Here is a 22856-nt window from a genome sequence, read left to right as displayed (position 1 = left end):
AAAATGACGTGAGAATTGTCAGTCATTTTGAGGTTAGGTTCGTTGGTGTAATAAAGAATATACTCTCATTGGTGCTGGGTCATCTCAGATTAGCGTTACTAGCCTTCGGACCCCTCGTCAGAGTCGACATAACAAAAAAAATCGATGCAATACTTTGACAGCCGACATCGCTTGCGTTTTGATCAGTGATGCCACATACACAGATTTACCTAGAATTACACAGATTTTTCCCCATTTTCGCCTACAGATATCTGTGATCACAGATCAAAGATTTTTGCAATAAAAAAGATTTTTAAGATTTTTAAAACAATGACAATGACTTTCGTGAAAAAAAAAAAGCTTTATTATAATTTTCAGGTACTCAAATTTAAATAATGGAAATTAAATCTTTTAGTTGGATGGTCTAGGCCAAGCCTCAGGCGCATTGTTTTCGACGTTCTTGTGATTTCTGATGATCTTCAGATGCAATCTGGAAGTTTTTTTGTCTACGTTGTTCTAAGAACATTTTTTTCCGTTTTTTTAACAAATTGTTTAAAAATATTTGACTTTGGAGACATGAACCTATCACAGATTTTTACTAAGATTTTCTGAAATTTCCTACAGATGAAAAAGATTTTTTTGACCAAAATCACAGATGAAAACCGAAAAAAATGTGGCAACACTGGTTTTGATGCGGGATCGGGCTCGTCGCTCGCTGTCGATGAGAAAAAAGCAAAAAAGTCAATGAAAGTGCAACAATCGCGCCGCCAAAATCGGAATTTTGTGGAAAAAACGCTGGTAAAAAGTAAATTTAGCGTTCTCGAAAAGTGCGGCAAGTGAAAGCCGGATCGTGTCAGTGAAATCGAGAAGATTATTTCCCACGAGCGATTGTTATTCGAAGCGAAATATCAGGTTTGTTTTTCAAGTGGTGTCGTCGGTGACCTCGAAGCACTATCACTGTTCTGGCTTGAGTTGTATCGGAATACCGGTGTACCGTCAGATCCGGGGAAGACAATCAAACGAGTCCATTATTCGGTTAGGGTTTCAGAAGAATAGAAATTATTGCAAGAAAGGGGGTAAAAAACAGTATCCGAACCGCCGTCTCTACCTCGCTCCTCAAACCGAGAACCAAAACAACAAAACACTTCCGGCAGCGGCAGTGATGCTATGCTAATTGTCATTCTCATCGGAACAGTTCAGCTTGGTCGGTTCGTTAGAGGACTTCTGTGGTCGTCGGAGGAAAGAGCGGCGAGCGAGCAGCAGAGTAGCAGATCTCCGGTTCAGGTGGTACGTCGCGTTGGAAGTGCTATTCGATCTGTGCTTGGTGGAATGGACGGCGTCGTCGGCAAGATGGGAGGAAGTGTCAGTTCCAGCGCTAGTGGAACTTCCGGCACAAAGACAATGTGAGGACTGGGGAGAAGTTAACATATTAAATATTTTGTCATTATTTAACACATGATTTTGTTATTTCAGCATATTCAACAAGGACAAAAAGCAGCAATGCATTGAGGTCGGAGGCCAGGATGCTACCATCGTTGGAGGAACCGGAAAACATGATCACGGAAGTTCGCGGGTTAAACTGGTTAACATTGTAGACTATAAGTGGGAACAGAAACATTACCCCGGAAGGCTGATAGCGTGTCACAATGAGGGAAAGCTGATTGCCTATGCCATTAAAGGTATATTTTGGGTTTTTATTTAAAAGTCAAATCAGTTTGCAATTTTCTTTTATCTTTTCAGTGCCCAGTCGAGCTGTTCCGGAAGGAATGGTCCGCATCTTGCACCTGGTAATTGGTCAACGGGCCCTGATCAAGGGCATGAAGAGTGAAGTGCTCGATCTGCAGTTTGCCCACATCTCGTCCAAGGTTCTGCTTGGCATTATCGATAAGGTGTCCCTGCAAGTTCACAAGGTGGACGTCGTGAGCGAAAAAGTGGTCTGTACACTTTTGCTGAAGATAAACGATCCCATCGAAAGTCACATTCCAGTGTGCGATAAGATTAGTTGGTGTCCCTACCTGTCCGGAAGTGGATTTGTGGACGATTATGCCAGTCAACTGTTGGTGTGGACCCGAGGAGGTAACTTGCAGTGCTACAGCGTCAGTACGGTGATCCGCAACTATGGAACGGGAGAATTGGCCGGGAGTGATATCTCCGATGGAGGGTTCAAATTCCGGGAAACCCTTCCGTTGATAACCGGTGCGATATTTTCGGCTGATGGAACGACACTGGCCGTCAGCTGTGACGATGGAGTCATTCGGTTCTATCAAGTTTATCAGCACACCAACGACAACAATCCGAGATGTTTGCACCAGTGGAAGCCGCACGGAGGAAAATCCATCAGCAGTTTCTTCTTTTTGGATAATTACACCGAGGAAAGCGGAGAGTAAGTAGTACTATTGCTTCTTTTGGCTCGGTCTGGGGAATTTATCCTGGCTTTATCCTTTATCACCGGAATAATGAAAACCCTTTCTAAAATTTCCAGCCAAACCCTTTGGAAACATGCCATCACCTGTGCGGAGAACAACACCGAAATCAAGGTGTGGTCGTGCGAAACCTGGGAGTGCACCCAGACGATAAAATTTTCCCCCTCGATCGATCAACCGTTGAGCTTCCTGGCGGAGATCGACTCCACCTCGTCCTACCTTATCCTGGCGGACATGGCCACCCGAGAGCTGTACGTGCTTCAGATTCGCAAGGAAGCGTTCCGATCGGCAGGCAGCGAACCGTCCTCCATTACCAACGGGAAGTCCTCGAATGATAATAGCCTTAACGGTTCCAAGACCGGGGACGGTAAGGAACCGAACGCTACCATGGCATCTATGGTGAGCTCGACGACCTCCAACACCAATGCGGTCGCCATTACCAAGGCATTTGTGTCGTCGGTGGCGGAATTCCCGCTTCCATCGCCGATCCTAAGCTTCGGTATTCTGAACGTGGCCGTCCGGAAGTTCAAGACCAGCGATGCCTACTTGATCGAAGCGCTGGACGATTACGACGAGGAGGAGAACAGCTCCTTGTACAGTGTAGTCAGCGTAGTAATCCGGATGTATCTGGTTCAACCAAAAAGCGTCCAGGAATGTATGCTCTTCTATCAGCCTAGTGTGGCTCTCGGAACCGAAGTTCTCAGTACTCTCTCCAGCAACAGCAGCGAGTACCGCAATATTTCCCAATCTTCGTCCGGATCCGTTAGTTCTTCCGCGAAAAAAGATGACCAGTTGACCACGGCAGCGGAAATCGCCAACCGAAGTCTCGGAAGTGGCGACGGAGATACACTACTGGACAAGAGCGGTTCCAAGCTGGCAAGCGAATCGTTACTGACGGAAGTAGGAGGAGGAGGAGGAGGAGAGCTCGGCCGAATACGGTCATCGCCAAATGTCACGGTTTCGGCAGCAGTGGCTACGGTGCCCTCATCCACTGGTTCGTCAGGTTCCAACGGTGCAACTGTTGCCATTGCAGTAGCGGTGTCCGCCACCAACAGTTCCGGCAGTGTGGGCAGTAATGCTGGCGTGCCCCAAAAGCCCACGATCAATCTAATGACACCGGATTCGTTTAGTTCGTCGGCAGAAAAAACGGGTAAGTAAAAAACACGAAAAAAACGTCATATTTGGTATTACCTAGGGTCTTGTACCATTTGGGCAGGTGTACCTATTTTGGGCACTTGTCGCTATAACTAAGTCAATGTACAACCGATTGATTTGAATTTTTGTACAGAGTTGGGCACGCACAGTATCTAACTCTGAACAAAAATTCAAATCAATCGGTTTCAAATTGACTTAGTTATAGCGGCAAGTACCCAAAATAGCTACACCTGCCCAAATGGTACAAGACCCTACTTTTAACTTCTTTAGTACTTTGTTACACTCCGACATTCATACTTACTACTATTATCAGTCATGGGCACCCACGGTGGTGCAGAGGGCCGAATTGAAAGATTTCCATCCTGGGCGATTGCCAGCCATCGCCTTGACCTGTGGCCAGGTCAAATTTCTATCGACTTGCTTGATTTCGTTTTTTGTGGCTGCGCCGCCATGAGCCTCTGGGTTTGCCTCTGTTGCGATATCCTGCTGGGTTCCAATCTAACGCTTGTTTGCAGATTTAGTTTCCGCCCCTGTGTAAAGTGTGGCCGAACCAGCTCCACTTTCGCTCATGAATTTCTGTCGCTATCGGCTTTTGATGACACCCATACTATGGAGATCCTATTGTGAGGCCTCCATGCACGAATTATATACCGCAGACCATTGATGAAGACCTGCTAGCAGCCGTTGAGTGTTCTCCGCTACAGCATTTTTTTTTATCTGTATTAACGAGATTTTTAGCCCTAGGCTAGTTCATTTCGGGACCCACGCTTTACTTCCCTTTCGAAGGAAGAACTCACATTTTACGAGTTTGTCGTCAGTGGGATTCGATCCCAGGTCCTCGGCGTGATAGTCAAGTGTTCTAACCATCACACCAGGTCCGCTCCACGCTCTACAGCAGTAAGCAGTACAGATTTCAGTTGAAAATTCGAATTTTGGTGTGTCGGTTGATCTTATTGTTTTTTCATACACTTCCTAATGTATAAATTCCGCTTGAACAGTGCATTTAGGCACAAATCTCAAGAAGCAATCTTCAAACAACAGTTCATTTTGTTATTCTGTTGAAACTCGCTTTTGACCCCGGGAGAATCTTGATGCTCCAGAAGGGAACGTCGTTAGGCCCCAAGCAGCTGGTCTGAGCCGCGACAGCTTCCGGGGCACAGAAGGCCGCTTATGCTCCCGGGTCCCAGGGCGTTGAAGTTTGGGGAAGTTTTTGGATGTGGGTGGTCCTGAAAAGTGGTTACACAGGTATTTCTATTACGTACCTACTTTATTATATTCTCCATAGGGGGGGTGGTATCTTGGTCTGGTTTGACGCGGCGTGCATCATTCGAGGCGGCATCCTTTGGGACGACACTGAGAACCGAGGGCGGCGAAGCTGGACACACGACGCTTGGTATAGTAACGTTGGTTGAAGGTTTAGCAGGGCTTCCTTAACACGAACCTCGGATTCGGCAACACGGCGTGATACAGGTTTCGTTTTTCGCAGAAGGATATCGGCAACACGATGGGTCACATCCAGAGACTCAAAAAGCCCATTGTTCCTTGAGGCCAGGGCTGTACTAGTTTGTCCTTCAGGTACCGCCTCGTGAATAGGCGTGAGGTCCACGAAGGTGTGGAGGGTCGTAACCGATCGGTCGGGAGAGTAGTTGACCACTGGTGTTGAATCACTACGCTGGCTTTCGCAAAGCGCCGCCCCCAAAAGGGGGGAGGAGGGGGGGGGGGGTGTTGGTAGTTCGAAACACTGGGAATCCGCATGGCACCGCTTCTTGGCTAGCTCCGGAAAGTCGATCATTGCGCGGTAGATCGTACCGCGGCACCGAGCTTGAGGACACGAGAGATGGTGGGTAGTATAGAAATCGCTCACGCGAAACTGTTTCGGCTTTACGATAGCCGTTCACTTTATTTCGGCCGTCCCATTAATAAGGGGGGGGGGGGTCCGTTCTGCGATATTATTCCGCGTGTCGCTGTGCCCAAAATGGCCCTTACAACTTAGAACTAACAAAATCACGTAGAATCACCTGGAGGTCCTATTGCGAGAACATAGAAAAAAAACCCCAGATGTTGCAAAATTGCAAAAAGTTCTTTCCAAGGACCAATCAAATGGTCTGGGAAATTTGATGAAAACGATAGTTTTACTATTGACACAAACGAAACACTTAAAATAATTATGGAAACATATTTCCCGTGTTCAAATTTAGTTTTGGAAGATGATGTAAAAGATGCAGCAGTTGTGGAAAATCATAGGCGTTTCAGGACTATGAATGACTATCTATCCGTAACGGATACTATCTTCACCCAATCAAAAGTTGAATGGGCAGTAAATTCTTTCGAACCTTTCAAATCTCCTGGTAAAGATGGTATTTTCCTGCACTTCTTCAAAGGGTGAAAAGGTGCTTCTTAATTCTCTTACGAGATGAACCAGCCGAGGGCTGAAAATCTCGATAATAAAGAAAAATAATAATATAATAATTAATTCTCTTACCAGAATATTTAAAGCTAGCCTGTCACAAGGTTACATACCTACAATATGAACTCAAGTTCGTGTTGTATTTATTCCTAAAGTAGGAAAAAGAGACAATACATATCCAAAAATTTTTAAGCCTATTAGTTTCACATCGACCATACTTAAAATTATGGTAAAGATACTAGACGAATACATAAAATCAAACTATCTGTGGGAAATCTCCCGGTTCGCACTTCAGCGAAAGAACCCGCGAATGAAGAATTCGGATGACACACGCGACGACTTATGTGATACGTTCACGAGAAATGATTTTATTAATCGCACTGGTTTAATTAGCACACGCGTTTATTTTAATTATAGTGGACTGTATTTTTAGTCACCGACGTGCGATCCAACGATCGCAACCGACACGTCCGATGATCGAAATTTAACTAAAAACTGTATTACAATTTCTCATGGTGGAGATGCTGCGAGAGCACATCATCATCTTCTGCTCTTATCTGCTGCATGTACTTTAAAGATGCGGTCACTCAGAGACCGGTCTATCTCTTGGTACAGTGGCGCGGAAGGGAAAAATTCAAAACCTAAATATATCTAACATACCGGCCCCCTTGAGTTCACTCAATTCAAAATTCAAACATATCTTAAACTAACAACTTATATACAAGACAAGCCGGATCTTCTCCAGATCATCAACCTCCTGCCACCGTCGTATGGTTCCCGATCTGACCTCCTATTGTACGCTGTAGACGATTCTTGCCCGTTCACCAGTTGACTACGACTGATCCTCGTCCGATGCCTTCCGATGATGCCATCAGACCCTGACGCTGCTTCTCAGTCATAACTTCTTCCAGTCGTACCCGTATGCTGTTGAAGAGTGACACGGTTTGATTCCGGAATGATTTGAAAATTGGAGGGACATAACTTATCTGTCGCCCCCTGGCGATAACGGAACAGGTGTCCATTCGTGCCAAAGTGTGCCCCTATGGGGGCGTAAAAGCTACGGAGAAGTGGCCGTCATGCTGAGCTTGAAGTCAACGTAGAGGATGTCTGTCGAAGAGAAAGACCGATTGGGCTCCGAACAATCTTTTAGGCTTGAAAAACGTAACTTTGAGGGCGGCCCCTGGCGTGTGCGGCAAGAAGCGCCGCCTTCTGCCAATAGTGCCCCTACTGGGGCCATACTTAGCTGTAGTTGTTGAAATCCGTGGGAGAACACATACTAGATGAGCGATGATCGTTGAGTGCGTGGGTTGATCCTGATGGAAGGAAAATCGATTGGCTTCCGAATTGATTCTGACTTAGTCTAACGTAACTTGAATAGCGGCCCCTGGCATAAACGACTTGTGCCGTCGTAAACCGCCAACTTTGCCCCATATGGGGCCTAACTTAGCTGAGCTGATCTTCCTTGATCATATTGATGGACGAAAACGATGATTGGTGGATCCAAATCTGCCAAAGAATGATAACGCGTTTGGATCCGGAATATAATTCAATTGTGCTAAACATAACTTAAACGTCGGCCCCCTCGGCAGTTGTGGCCAGATTGCCACGAAGTTGCCAACGGTTGCCCCCAATGGGGGCGATGATCACTTAATTGCATTGTAGTTGGTTGAACAGGATGTCCAGGAATACGTAGAACGGGATATTGCTGTCGAAGGAGAGCTGATCAGTGGGTTGCCGGATACATACAGATGAAATACATAACTTAGGGGTAGCCCCCTGGCGAAAGCGGCGGAAGTACACCGCAAGATGCCAAAGTGCCCCAACGGGGGCGATAATACTTATTGTTGAACAGCTTCACTGTTTTTCGGCAACTGCGCTGGTATCTTGCATAGGCAGAATACAAATTTTCGAAATGGCTCGACGATACGAACCATCCTTCGTGCGGACGGTGACAACTCTCGTATTTCCGTCTGGACCGGGATGAATCTCCGTTACTCTTCCCAACCTCCACTTCAGTGGAGGAATGTTCTCTTCCTTAAGAAGAACCATCGTCCCAACGTTCAGGTTATTTCGCTGTCTTGTCCACTTGCTGCGGCTCTGCAGCGTCGACAGGTAATCCGTTGACCAACGTTTCCAAATCTGCTGGCTGTAGCTCTGGACACGCTGCCATCTGCTGAGTCTTCCCTCCGGTAGTTCACTGAGGCTTGGCTCAGGTATAGCGGTAAGAGGGCGCTGAATTAAGAAGTGTCCAGGCGTTAGAACTTCCAAGTCACGCGGATCGTTGCTCAAAGGTGTTAACGGCCTTGAGTTGAGGCAAGCTTCAATCTGCGTCACGACAGTGTGCATCTCGTCTAGTTTCAACGTTCTGTTACCGACTACTCTCCGCATATGCCCTTTCAGCGACTTTACTGCGGCCTCCCATAGGCCGCCAAAGTTCGGGGATCTCGCTGGGATAAACTTGAACTCTATCAAGTCTCGCATTGCACTCGTTGACACTCGTTCCTGGAATTGCTGTTGTTGAAATAGTCCATGCAGCTCGTTCAACTCTCGTCGGGCTCCGACAAAGTTGGAGGCGTTGTCGCACAGAATCATCTCAGGCCGTCCACGCCTTGCGACAAATCGCCTTAGGGCGGCAAGGAAAGCTTCGCTTGTGAGATCCATCACAACTTCAACATGAACTGCTTTGCAGACCAAGCACACAAACAGACAAAGATAACACTTCACCGGTGCTCCTTTTCGGGTGGCTGGTTGCAACTCGAAAGGGCCACAATAATCGATGCCCACACGCTGGAAGGCAGGGGCTGGCGATACTCGCTCCAGTGGTAGATCTCCCATCAATTGCTCATGGCTACGTGGCTTTGCTCGAAAACATTTCACGCACTCGTGCATGACCTTCCGTGCAAGGTTCCGGACGCTTAATGGCCAGAACTTCTCTCGAACGCAAGCTATCATCAGCTGTGGTCCTCCATGTAGTAGCCGATGATGATAATCCAACAGAATCAATTTTGTAAGCGGATGGCGACTGTCCAGAATCATTGGATGTCTACGGCCTGGTGAAACCGGAGCGTTTCCCAGCCGGCCGCCAACGCATAGTATCCCATCGATCATCATGGGGTGTAGATTGTGCAACTTTGAAGTTGGTCTCACCTCGTTCTTAGCTGCGACGTCTGCCAAGTCCAGCGGAAAGCATTCGGACTGGGCTAGCTGTACCAAAGCTAACAGCGCTGAATCATGCTCTTCTGCTGTCAATGACCCTATCATCCTCTGTTGTCCACTCCTCTGTCGACAATTGTTCGCAAAACGACGAATCCAGGCAATCAGACGCACAAGGTTCAAAAGAGACGAGCGAAGCATGAACACTTCACTTGGAGGTAATGCCTGTAGAACTGCAGACACGAGCGGTCTTTCCTCCAGGGTCACCGAGTCGAAGTGTTTATCTGGAACTTGCATATTCTTCGGCCAACATCCGATATCCTTTCTGAGCCACTCTGGTCCGTTCCACCAAAGGGAACTGTTTGCTATCTGCGCTGGCGTTGCTCCTCTCGAGATAATATCAGCAGGATTCTCAATTCCTGGCACATGATTCCACACGCCACCTTTCGTGGCATGCTGTATCTCAGACACACGATTTCCGACGAAAGCTTGCCATCTTGAGGGGTGCGATGAAATCCAGCATTTAACGATTGTCGAATCCGTCCAAAAGAATGACGTTGCTGCAATCCCCAGACTGCTAATGACGGATTCGTAGAGATGGGCGAGCAGGAGTGCTCCAGACAACTCTAGACGAGGCGTAGATTGCTTCTTTTTTCGTCGGCTGAGATCTTCCAAAGGTGCAACCTTTGATTTGGCCATCACCAGGTTCACCGTTATTTCTCCATCCAGGTTCACACATCGTAGGTAGACTGTTGCTCCGTAGGCCTTGTCGCTAGCGTCACTGAATCCGTGGATTTCGCAAGAGGTCACGTCTTTTCCGAATGCAATCCACCGGGGTACAGAGATTGCATCAAGCTCGCTGAGGTTTCTCCTGAACTCCAACCATCGTGACTGGAGGTCGCCACTTAAAAGCTCATCCCAGGAGTACTTTGCTTGCCAAAGTTCTTGCAGGAATAGTTTTCCTTGAACTATTACTGGACCCACTAGCCCATATGGGTCGAAAAGCCGTGCGATCTCTGAGAGAACGATTCGATGCGTTACTGGCCCTTCAGGCTTCCAGTTGGGAACCTTGATCCGCAACGTATCCGTAGCTGGCTCCCAAGTTAGACCCAACGTCTTCACCGTCGCCTTCTCATCCAGATCAAGAACTTCACGATCGTCACGTAATTGAGAAGGGATTTCCGACAAGATTTCCGGATCATTGCTGTTCCACTTCCTCAGATTGAAACCTGATCCTTGCAGAAGTTCTCGGACGTCCTTGCAAACAAGTTTCCCTTCTTCAACACTGTGGAAACCCGCTAGCATATCATCCACGTAAAAGGTCTTCTTGACTATCGCTGCAGCAACTGGATAACGTTCTGCCCCTTCTTCGGCACATCGATTCAAACAGCGAGTGGCGAGGTATGGTGCAGAGGATGTACCGTACGTAACGGTAGTGAGTTTGTACGTCCGCAGTGGCTCCTCCGAAGAATCTCTCCAGAATATCTTATGGAGAAGTTGGTCTGACGCTTGCTGCCATACCATTCGGTACATTTTCTCTGCATCTCCTATAACAGCATACCTAAACAGTCGAAAACGTAGTAGGATGCTCCGCAGATCATCCTGAACAACAGGCCCAACCATCAGAACATCGTTGAGGGACACACCCGTATCCGTTGGACAGGATGCATCGAAAACAACTCTTAGCTTAGTTGTCGTGCTGTCCGGCTTCAGGACAGCGTGATGAGGAATGTAGTACTCTAGACCTGATTCTTCCTCTTCCGCCTTTATCTCCTTCATATGTCCCATCTGAAGATACTCATGCATAAATGCCGTATACATGGTCTTTAGTTCTGGGTTGGCATCTAGTCGCTTCTCCATTGACAAATAGCGTTTCCTAGCTATTGCCTTTGAGCTTCCTAATTTGTCCAGCATGTGTTTCTTCTTTGGCAGCTGCACTCGGAACTTCCCATCCAGATCTTTGGTGGTTGTCTCCTCGAAGATGGTTTCGCAGGCAGACTCCTCGATGGACAGACAGCTCTTCGTGTTGCAAGCTTCCAATTCCCAAAACTTTGTCAGCTCCTCAAAAACCTCTGTAGTTGTTACCGACGATGAAGTTACTGCACTGTAGCTCACGATAGCTGCTTCCGGTAGCTCTCCAGCGACGATCCATCCTAGTTCCGTGTTGTGGAGAATCGGACCTGACCTGGAGAGTTTCAGCTGCTCACATAGTAGCAACTCGTAGAAGACAGCTACTCCCAGTATCACATCGATCGAACCAGGTTCATTGAAGCCGGGATCCGCCAGGCATACTCCTGATGGCAGATTCCACGATGACGTGTCGATGTATTGCTGCGGTAGACTTGTAGTAATCTTCGGTAGAACCAGGAATTTGACTTCCCCTGTCACGTACGACGAGTTGCATGACAGAACTATTGCTAATACAGCTTGTTTTGCAACTGAACACGAACCACCAACTCCGTTCACCGGCATGTTCTCCCGAATCCTTCGGAAGCTCAACCGTTGAGCGAGATTCTCAGTCATCAGACAGACTTGAGAACCATTATCCAGCAAAGCGCGTGCAAGTACGGTGTTTCCATGGTGATCACCGAGCTTCACAATTGCAGTAGATAATAAGGCAGTGTTTGAATGGTGGTGTGTTTTTGATGGTGTAGCAGTGTGGTGTACAGTAGAAGGATTGGTGGGAGGTGGTAAGCATGCATTTTGCGAGGATGTACTTGGGGTTGGTGTAGTCTGTGAGTGTTGAGAATTGTTCCGGTTTTGGGCTTGATTGGATTGCAGAGATTGAGAGTTCGCGGCTTGAGGTCCTTTCGTGTGTTTCTGGGAGGAGGGCTGATTCACGTTCTGCCCTTGGCCTACAGGGTTGCTGTATGGATGCAGCAAATGGTGATGCCGCTGACCACACTTTCCACATGATGATCTCGAACAGTCCGCAACGAAATGTCCAGAACGTAAGCAGTTCAGACACAATCCAAGCTTCCGGGCTAGCACCTTCCTATCCACGATCTTCATTCTGCCAAAACTCGAACACTGCTCAACGGAATGTGGACCTCCATTGCATACCGTGCAATTTTTGGTTGATACCGCAGCATGAACAAATGGGGGTTTCGAAGCTTTCTTGAACTCATTGATCTTCCGTGCCGACGTTGATTGAAGGATGGCACAATGATTCTCGAGAAAGTCAACCATCGCTGTATACGACGGAATGTTCTTCGAACTGTGGTGAGTTTCCCAAAGACGAAACGTGTCATCATCCAACTTCTGGGAAAGCATGAAGGCTAGCAGCGTGCTCCACTGCGCAGTATCTTCTCCCAACTTCTCCAACTGCTGAAGGTTGATCTTAAACGTCATCAGGATATGATTCAGGCCTTGGAAAGTCTCAGACTTCATTGGAGCAACATTGAACAATGCCTTCAAATGCTCCTGGGCGATCAACTTGTGGTTCTCGAACTTTGACTCCAGAATGCCCCAAGCAAGATCGTAATTGGCAGCTGTAACCTGAATCTGGTTGATCTGATACAGAGCGTCGTCCTTCAGCGATGTGCGTAAGTAGTTGAACTTATCAATCGCACTGAGCTGGTTGTTATCGTGTATCAGTGATCTGAAGTTGTCCCGAAAGTTCATCCACTCCGACAGCCTCCCAGAGAAAGTGGGTAGCTTCAGTTCAGGATATCTCGTTCGCGATGACTGGTAAGTCTGGACCTCATCCCTTCGGCGTTCAACAACATCCGTTGATACACTGACCTTCGAAAGTAGCGCCTGCTTCAATCGAAAGTACTTATTTTCGAACTCCTTGAAGATCTCTTCGTTTTCTCGTTGGCGAGCCTCGGCCATATCAGCTTGTCCTACAGCTCCATCCTCAGAGGTATTTTCCGTTCCTTGATCGACGTCCAAGTCATCGGTAATCACTTCAATATTCACTCTCACTTCACAGTATTTATCATACACTTCATCCAGTTTCTTCAATCGTAGATTCACTGCACTTCTATCTCGATCCGCCTGGTACAACGACAAGAACTCCTCGATATTCTCCAAAGATATCCAAGCAAGTCGTTCTTGCTTCACAAGTTGTCTCAGCTCAGGCACCGTCATCGTTAGGCAGGCACTTATCACGCACTGTGAATCACCACAACCACAACTCACTCCCGAGACCTCAAGCGACCGAACGATTGACAGTTGACAGATTAAATCTACCAGAATTTAGAAATCTCTATGAAATCAAGCAATCTTTAATCCCAAAATCATCAAACCGGAGAAACTCAAACACTTTCTCCACAGAATGCTACTGATGAGTACAGTGTCGCATGCAATTAAGTCTCAATCAGAGCTTAAAATTTCTCTACCGCTCGTAGAGCTTTCGATCTAGCTGGCGAATGTAATAAAAGCCAGGCTAAACCACCTCAACCACACAATCTCACGCACACTGTACTTATCTGAATTTCGGCGAATCCAACCGTCCAGGGGCCTTGGGTACCGATGGTGATGTCCACAGCAGACGAACAAGATCCTTCTCGATCCTCGATGGCAATCAACTGCAACCACGCATGCAGTTATCCAAGCACCGCACCGCGACGACGACGACGTATCCAACAGCAGCAACAGTCAGCACCAACCACAGCAGCAACAATCAGCACCAGCAACAACAGCAATTAATCCACTTTCCCCAGCGTTCTCCACGCCGGCGGAGTAATATCACTGTGCACTGCGCCAATGTACAATGGCGAACAATCAGACCGCACTGGTCTATTGTATATCACACCGGGTCGATAACCGAATCAAACCCAAGCGACGCGCACTATCACCGATAATTCTTCTTCACAGATCTGGCAAATCCGGCTCGAAGGACCAAAAATGTGGGAAATCTCCCGGTTCGCACTTCAGCGAAAGAACCCGCGAATGAAGAATTCGGATGACACACGCGACGACTTATGTGATACGTTCACGAGAAATGATTTTATTAATCGCACTGGTTTAATTAGCACACGCGTTTATTTTAATTATAGTGGACTGTATTTTTAGTCACCGACGTGCGATCCAACGATCGCAACCGACACGTCCGATGATCGAAATTTAACTAAAAACTGTATTACAATTTCTCATGGTGGAGATGCTGCGAGAGCACATCATCATCTTCTGCTCTTATCTGCTGCATGTACTTTAAAGATGCGGTCACTCAGAGACCGGTCTATCTCTTGGTACAGTGGCGCGGAAGGGAAAAATTCAAAACCTAAATATATCTAACACTATCTACCAAACAATCCTCTCAACAGAAATTAATTTGCTTATCAACCCAACAAATCAACGGTGACAGCTCTTCATGAGCTAGTTACAAAAATTGAAAGCACACTTGACAGAAAAGAAATAGCTCTTGCAGCATTTCTTGATATTTAGGGTGCTTTTGATAATGCATCTTACAATTCTATTGAAAACTCAATGGGAAAGAGAAATTGCGAGCCTTGGGTCAAAGAATGGGTTATGGAAAGGCTTAATAGCTGAAAAGTATCTGCTGAATTAGGAGAATATTCTATTACAGTAAAGACTACAAGAAGTTGTCCTCAAGGAGGTGTACTCTCACCCTTGATATGGTCACTTGTTTTGTAGATGATCTTCTCAATAAATTAGTGGAAAAAGGCTTCGAAGTTATCGGCTTTGCAGATGACCTAGTTATAATAGTTCGTGGAAAATTCGATAATATCATCACAGATAGAATGCAATCTGCATTGAATTACACTTGGCGGTGGTGTCAAAACGAGGGGTTAAACATCAACCCTTCAAAAACAGATTTGGTACCGTTCACTCGCAAAAGAAAAAACACTATTAAAGCTTTAACAATAAACGGAACTGTCTTACAATATTCGTCGAATGTAAAATTTATAGGAGTAATTCTTGATGATAAACTAAATTGAAACTTACACTTAGAGAAGGTAATTAACCAAAACTTAAACCAAAAATGATACATTGGATTTATAGTCAGACCTAGGATAGTTTATGCGTCATTTGTATGGTGGCCGAAAACTAAACAGCTTACTGCACAAAAAAAGCTTGAGAAATTACAACGTTTGGCTTGTATAGCTATAACAGGAGCAATACATACTACACCCACCGACGAACCGACGTGACAGCTAGAACAAATAAATTCAAATTTGTTGTTCCCGACGCCATGATGAAAAATAGCCAAACACTACCGCCACCCCTATAACGATTCGCGATGGTTCGATAGCTGGACGCCAAACCCCCGTGTGTTGATATAGGAAAAGGTTCGCGTCTGCGCTGATTTGACAGAAGCGTTCGCTCGCTTCGCTGGTTGACCGTTAAATTGGGGGGGGGACAGTTTTGAAACACCACTGTCACGTCGGTTCGTCGGTGCTACACCGTCAAAAGCCTTAGAGGCGGCTCTTAATCTTTTCGGGCATCTGAGTATACTGAAAGATTTTCCAATCAATCCATTACTAGTGATGAACGGAGACTGGATGGATAAAAAGCTGAAAGATATACCGTTCGAAGTGGTTGATACTGACCGCCAAGTATGGGAATCTGGGGGGGGCCAAATATCTCACCAGGATCGGTTATATTCTATACAGATGGATTAAAAATGAATGAAGGCACTGGAGCTAGAATTACAGTCCCAGGGCTTAATAGTTCAATACCAATGGGGAAATGGACAACTGTTTTCCTTGCAGAAATATATGCTATTTTAGAATGTGCACCTGTATGTCTAAAGCGAAGATACAGGCATACACGAATATGCATATTCTCAGATAGTTAAGCGGCTTTGAATACGCTAAAGTCGTTCATATGCCAGTCCAAACTGGTGTGGGTAGGTATAGGACTGTTGAAAAAGTTGTCCGCTATGAACCAGGTTAATCTCTACTGGGTTCCAGGTCATTGTGGAATAGATGGTAATGACAAAGCTGATTCACTTGCTAGAGAAGGTTCAGGTGTTCAATTCATGGGGCCTGAACCTTTCTGTGGTGTTTCTAAATGTGAAATACAGTTGGAAAGAAATGGAAACATCAAATGATACAGTCGAATTGGATTGCAACGAAAAATGCAAGGCAGTCAAAACTGTTTATAAAGCCAAATAGTAAAATTACAGAAAAGTTACTAAATCTAAATAAAAAACCTCTTAGCGTAATCATTGGGCTCTTCACAGGACATTGCCCAGCCAGATATCATTTGCAAAAGATTAACCGGTGTCAAACTGATATCTGTCGTTTTGTAACTGTGAAATGGAGACCTCAACATTTATTATGTGACTGTCCAGTTTTAATTGTGCATAGAAGACAATATTTCAACAAGGAAATCGAAAGTCCTTTTGAAATTTAGTTGAAAAATCCCAATTTAGTTGTAGAGTTTATTCTTAGAATTATACCAGATCGGGCAACTTTGCATCCTCAGCAAACGGCGGTTACCCTAAATGGTGACTCGTCGTCTGAATGAATGCAAAATTAGACAGGGATATACCACAATAGATCACAGTAATGGTCGCAGTGGTTCAAATCCCAAAAAAAAAACGTTCCCAATTGCATTTTTCCTTTTCTTCTTATTTGGCGTTTTGGTATATCCGTTGTTTGGGCCGCAGCTAGTGAAGAGTAGTTTACACCACCCCATGTGTTTAAATTTTGGCAATCGTTATGTCGACTAACCCATTCAAATTGGACGTTGATTTTGAATATTATGTTCCTACGACGACGACCCACATCAGATGTTCATTAATCTAACTAGAGTTACCGTACGGTAACACTGTTCTTGCTCACAATAAGCTTAAAATAAGAAGATCAGGTGCGCTGATTTTGTTTACGAAGAGATTCGTGCGCTCAAAATCGTGAGTAGGTGCCAAGGTCGGCCATTGTGGTGGTCATTTTGGGATTCTAACAAGTCTGTCCTTGAACTCGCAAAGGCAGTAATGCTTGGAATAGCTGAATGTATAAGCAATGGCAAACAGTTCTGTAAAAATCAGATCTTCAAGTCATCTGATAAGTTATACTGATCATGCTGCTGCATAGCATATCGAACATTTGACAAAGTCATTTATGTGAGAGCAAATATAATTCCAAGTTGGTGAAAATATTACAAACTGAGGGAGGGTAGGCCCCAGTCAGACTCCTGAATGGGCAATGTTGGTTTTGTTGTGGGAATCCCATTGAAGGTTTGTTATATTATCCGAGGCTTTCGGAATCCAACAGGGCGCATTGATTTCTTTTTGGACCAAGGATGGAAGAAAATCACTTCTAACGATAAATGATACACCATACGAACAATCAAAGATAGCCGTTGCTCTTACGGTAGCATGATACGACACCCTCGCGCTGTGCTCGTATCACAGAGCAATCAAACATCTGATGCACGCTTTATCGCGGAATCTACCGTTATCGGATCATGTTACAAGTCGCGATAAACTTTATTCATCACGATTATGGCCACTTTTGCACCCGGAACCAAAATTCATGATCTGGAATATTACATTCATATGCAGATCGTAAAGTTTTAGCAATAAGAATGCACAAAAAGTGATCGAAAATCGAAATTTATCATTTCGACTTCATGATAACGATCGCATCGCAACCGCACATGCCGAGCGATTCATTATTCGCGGAGCATGGTTTGATCATGATCACTAGATTTCCATCCTTGTTTTGGACAAATATTTGACCCTGTGTACCTACTAACAGCCTAATTATTTGACTCGCTCACTAGGATGAATTTGTATCCCTCCAAGCCGAAAAGGTTGATCTGCCTTCTGCAAGTGAAAGGGACAATTTCGACTTTTGACGGGTTGATGCTAAGGCCTGAATGTGTAGATTAGTGCCCTTTGCATTCTCTCCGAAACAGTTTCGTCATACTTTCCTCTCACTATAATGACTACATCGTCTGCAAAGTCAATTTCGAAACCTGTTTCCTCTTCAAGCTACTTAGAAGATCGTCTACATCTAAGGACCACATTATTGATGAGAGGACTCCTCCTTGAGGGCAACCCTTACTGTTATAGAAGAACTTCCCAGCTCAGATGTGATTTCTCATTTTGCAAGCACAGTATAAATCCAATGTATGATACATTGGTCGAAGTTTTTATTCTCCATGGCTCGCTTCATAGTTGAATAGGAGGCATTATCAAAAGCTGCTTCTATGTCTAAGAAAGCGCATAGAGCTATTTCTTTTGCTGAAAACGTTTTTTCCACCTTTGTTACTAGCGAATGAAGTGCCTTGGGGTCATCCATTAATTACGTAAGGGTTTATGGAGAGAGGGGGGTTAGAGAAATCTTACGCGTCATACAAAAATATTTGGGCTTTCATACAAAAAATCTTACAAGGGGGGGTGGGGAGGTCAAAAAATCGTGAAAATTGCCTTACGTAATAAATGGACAGCCCCTTTCCAGATTGATAAGCAAACCTTCAAAACTTTTTCCATAGTCTTCGACAAAACTGAAGAAAGACTTGTTGGCCTATATGGTTTCGGATGCGTCTTGTCTTGCTTCCCCTTTTTTTTTTTGGTATAAAAATAACTTTTACAAGTCTCCTTTTTTATGGAACGTAATTAAAACTCAAACTAGCCTTGAACATCTCAATTAGGGATGGAACCAACACCACTTCTCCGTTTTGAATCAGTGCTGGAAATATGCCATTAACTACTGCAAATTTAAAAGGCTGAAAAGATCTAATTGCATTTTCCATTCTGGCCTTCGTGAAGATAGAACATCAGCTATATCGAAGGCGGTGTTTACTGTACATAAACTTCCTCCAGAAGGTTCTTGCGGTGAAATAGGCTGGGATAACTCTTCCTCAAGGAGCTACTTCTGGTGTTTCTCCTATAGTTCTTTTTTGTCAATAATTTAGAAATGCGTTTCATGATTCCTTCTGTTATTTCTTCTGGGCTTCTAACATAATTCTTTTTGAGTATAAATAGTTTTAGCTTTCGTAGAAATCACACACACAACTTTATCTTCAAGCCTATTCAACAAACTGACGAAATATACTTTTTCCGTGTCATTACAGAAAAACACAAAAACGACGATGCCGTTAATCCAAACGTTCTCAGTACTCTGTTCATGCTGGCTAACGTGACCAAACAGCAACAACAACAGCAGCAGCAACAACGTCAATCAACCGGCGAATCTCCCAACGATAGCTATAAGGACAAGCCTTCACCGTTGAACATGCTGAACATAGTCAACAGCACCATGATCGAAGAACAGGAACAAGCCAAGGTTCGACAATCGGTCGAACTGCAGCAGAAGGCCCTCTTGGAAACTCCACCCGTTCCACCGATGCCATCGGCCGAAATGTTGGCCAGTGGCGGATCCAGTCCCAGCAGGGAAGTACAGGAAATACTGTCCCTCAAGGATAACGATTGTCTGAACGAGTACTACGATTCGGATAACATTCTTTTGGACGAAACCGACGGAATCGGAGCCGACGATGACGAACTGAACGATCTTGAAAACGAGATTAACGATGACGACGATGAGGATGAAGGTTATAACTTTAAGAACATTGATGACGATGACGACGACGATGTGCTTCAGCAACGGAAGGTGCAAAGTGTTTCGGAAACATCCAAAGCCGCGCAAAACCTAAAGGAAATAAAACCGATCAACAAAGAGCAGGGACCATCTCAGGAAAAGTTGGTAAAATCGGAACCGACCAATAACATTGACTGGCCTGCTGTCCCGGAAGTGCCACATCCTCCGTCAGCCCAACCTCTTCCACCGCCGCCACAGCCTCCGATGATTGTCACTGTACCCCAGAATTCCAAACAGTTGGATGACCTCACGCAGAAAATGGACCGACTGCTGGATGTCGTCCAAGAGCAATCTCACCAGATCTCCGGCCTCCGCTCGCAGATTCACGAACTGAACCGAGCCCGTCTGGAAGACGCCAAAGCCCATCACAGCGAGATCACAAAAATTCAAGCGATGATTCCCGGCGCAATAAGTAAGACCTATAAGGATGCTCAAGCATCGACATCGATCCTCATGCAAAGGCAGCCGCCACCACTACCGCCCCAGATGCCCCATCCGCAGATCCTTGTGCAGCAAATCGTTGAACACATCCGGCCGATGATTGCCATGGAACTGCCAAAGCAGGTGCAAATGATCGTGGGGGCCAAACTGGACGGTATGGTGAAGATGTTCCAGAATGACCTTCTCAAATGGAAGGTGCAGACCAACGACAACCTGGTCAAGATGAACGTGGAGCGGATGTGTCGTTCGCAGGTATGTACATTCTACTCGTTTCAAAAAAAAAAAAAAAAACTAGATTCATTCGTGTTGCAGGCCCTAATCGACGCGCTGAACCATGCTGTTGAAGTTGGTGTGAAGACGGGACTTGAGAAGCTGTACGCGGATTCCCTGCACAAGATCATTTTACCCGCAAACGAACGGGTTCTGAGGGAAATATTCATTCAGCTAACATATACATTTGCTGCCGGAACGAAGGAATGTGAGTATTTGGTCGAAAATAATGCTATATTATGTCTTATAACAATTGCCATTTCTCTTTGAAGACCTCCAAAAGCTGGATCAATACATCGGGCAGAAGAAACAGTTTACAGATCGAACCGACGATGTACTCGAGCTGGTGAAAAAGATTCCCGATCAGGTTAACACGAACACCGACCAGCAGTTTAAAGCCAACACAACGATGTTGCGGGAAGACATTACTAGGGACTTCAAGCTGCTTCAGACGAGTCTGCTGAAGGTGATCCGCGACAACATCCGACACGAAATCGAAAAAGGTCTGGAAGCACAAGCATCATCCCTGGAAGATTCCGTCCTGTCGGCGGTCAGGTCACAGGCACAAACTCCGGCTCCGTCGAGCGTGGACATTCACGAGCAGATCCGGTTACTCCTCGCCTCCGGGCAGATCAATCAAGCCTTCCACAAAGCTCTGCTATCGAACGATCTAAGCCTGGTGGAATTCACCCTGGAGAAGGCCGATTACAAGCAGGTGTTCAATCCGTGCCCCTTGGAACAAACGGTGCTGCTGTCCCTCATCCAGCAAATCTCTGCCGATATGGCCAACTACAATGAGTTGAAACACAGGTATGTACAATTTACTTCGCATGTCCGACTGGGCTTTTGCTCATTCGTTTTTCCCTCCACAGGTACCTCTCGGATTCGATCGTCAGTCTGAACTTTTCCGATCCCATCACGAAGGAGCACGCCCCGAAGGTGATGCGCGAGCTGACGCAAAACTGCCAAACCTTTCTCAGTTCCAACCCGGGCCACCCGCTGGCCACCAGCATCAAGATGCTGATGATTGCCACCCAGGGGCTACAGGTGTACAAGCAGTTCTGATACCGGTGGAAATAGTCGGCGATCGGGGGATCGTTGGTTGGTAAGGATCGAAGACGATGACGCGGCAACAAGTCTGATTTGCGTAAATATTTGTTTTCATGTTCGGATCTTTCTCTGGAAAACCTTTCTATTTCAATCAATTTGACTCCATTATATTTTTATATGGAAGCAGGAACTATGCTTTCTACAAAAGCATTCAACGTGGACGATGCTTCCATTTCAAATCTGATCTCTTTGGATTTTTCTGATTCCAGACGCAAAAACACTTGATAACAAGCGGTGTTATTTCTCATATGAACCTTTCCTATCCTTTGATTAAACTTCGACACAAGCTTTCCTATCAAAAGCTTAAAAACGCAATGATGTTTCAAAATGCTTCCAACTCTCTCGCTAATGTTGTAGATTATAATAAGCAAATGCATTTCGTTTGTTCCTGTAACAACGGTCGTCTTTTGTTAAGAACACGATGAGTGGAATATAACGCGAAAAAAAAAACTATTCAGTAAATATATTTTGAAATTTATTCATTATTCATTTTATCCAAATTAACCTCTCTAAATCCAAGTTAAATAACAAACAACATTCTGATGACCACCAAAATAGAAAGGATTATTTTTTAATGTAGTGTAGTATCACTGAATCGATCTTCTACCGTTCTACAGTTATTTATTGGTAACATTCTTTATCAACTGACTATTTTTGCATTCGTTATACATATCGTGTGGTCCGGTTTGTCCAGGTTTAGAGGAAACGGCGGAGCACGTTTTGATCGAGTGCCCGCATTTTCGCACAAAGCTTGACCACATGCTTACCACATGTGGTTGGAATACGTCTCGAACAATCTTGTTCAGAGGATATGCAACCTGAATCACTGTGAAATCGCACAACAGTCCTAGAAAACTAATTTGCACCTATAATGAAGTGTATGACCGTGTTATACATACTTTTATGTGGTAAAATTACATCGCATAAGATGTATGGCACAAATTTCCCAAATGGAGGATAACGTGCCTCTGGCGCCGACCTACACCGTGTCCAATAAGTTCTCATACAAAATCTAATTGTATGTTGTACAAAATAAAACGTAAATTAAACAAAAATGCCCAATTCACACCATTCTCACTTCTAAAACATGTTTGTATCCCTATTGTGATAAATTTTATCCAAAATTTACGTTTTATGATGTTTATCTTTAACATAACGATCATTTTCAAGGAAATCAGCCCAAGTTGAGCTTGTTTGCATATTTGCATCAATAAAATTGTATTATGTTTTACCTTAGTATATGCATTTGTTACAACACTTTGGATAGAAACTCAAAATTTAACCTTATGGACTTTTTTTAGCTACCGTAGAACGAAAATCTTTTTGAACATTTTTCTTGCGTGTCAAATGGATTTCCGTTCTGCTAGGCTTAGTAAAACAAATAAAAAATAACATTAT

At 45.0% G+C, this 22856-nt stretch overlaps 1 protein-coding gene across 2 annotated transcripts; it reads left to right on the top strand.

Annotated features, from left to right (window-relative positions):
* The first annotated feature begins 682 nt into the window (after window positions 1-682).
* On the top strand, window positions 683-22009 carry LOC109428433 (enhancer of mRNA-decapping protein 4 homolog). 2 transcript variants are annotated; one of them, XM_019704203.3, is made up of 9 exons: window positions 683-891; window positions 1175-1382; window positions 1453-1658; window positions 1720-2362; window positions 2462-3552; window positions 19111-20330; window positions 20391-20556; window positions 20621-21158; window positions 21221-22009. In XM_019704203.3, the coding sequence occupies exons 2-9, from the start codon at window positions 1309-1311 to the stop codon at window positions 21411-21413; spliced, it is 4131 nt and encodes a 1376-aa protein (XP_019559748.3). In that variant the 5' UTR covers window positions 683-891; window positions 1175-1308; the 3' UTR covers window positions 21414-22009. The 2 variants fall into 2 exon arrangements, with proteins under 2 accessions (XP_019559748.3, XP_019559738.3); XM_019704193.3 differs by lacking the exon at window positions 683-891 and having other exon boundaries at window positions 919-1382.
* The last annotated feature ends 847 nt before the right edge of the window (window positions 22010-22856 follow it).

This window comes from Aedes albopictus, chromosome 2 (assembly GCF_035046485.1).
Source record: "Aedes albopictus strain Foshan chromosome 2, AalbF5, whole genome shotgun sequence".
Taxonomy (NCBI): domain Eukaryota; kingdom Metazoa; phylum Arthropoda; class Insecta; order Diptera; family Culicidae; genus Aedes; species Aedes albopictus.
Note: the sequence above shows the minus strand (reverse complement) of the source record. Positions and strands in the feature narration are given on the sequence as shown.

Coding starts and splice junctions, on each gene's coding strand:
- LOC109428433 (XM_019704193.3), top strand. CDS start 1,147: ATGCTAATTGTCATTCTCATCGGAACAGTTCAGCTTGGTCGGTTCGTT. Junction 2,363..2,461: donor TACACCGAGGAAAGCGGAGA/GTAAGTAGTACT, acceptor TAAAATTTCCAG/CCAAACCCTTTGGAAACATG. Junction 3,553..19,110: donor TTCGTCGGCAGAAAAAACGG/GTAAGTAAAAAA, acceptor GTGTCATTACAG/AAAAACACAAAAACGACGAT.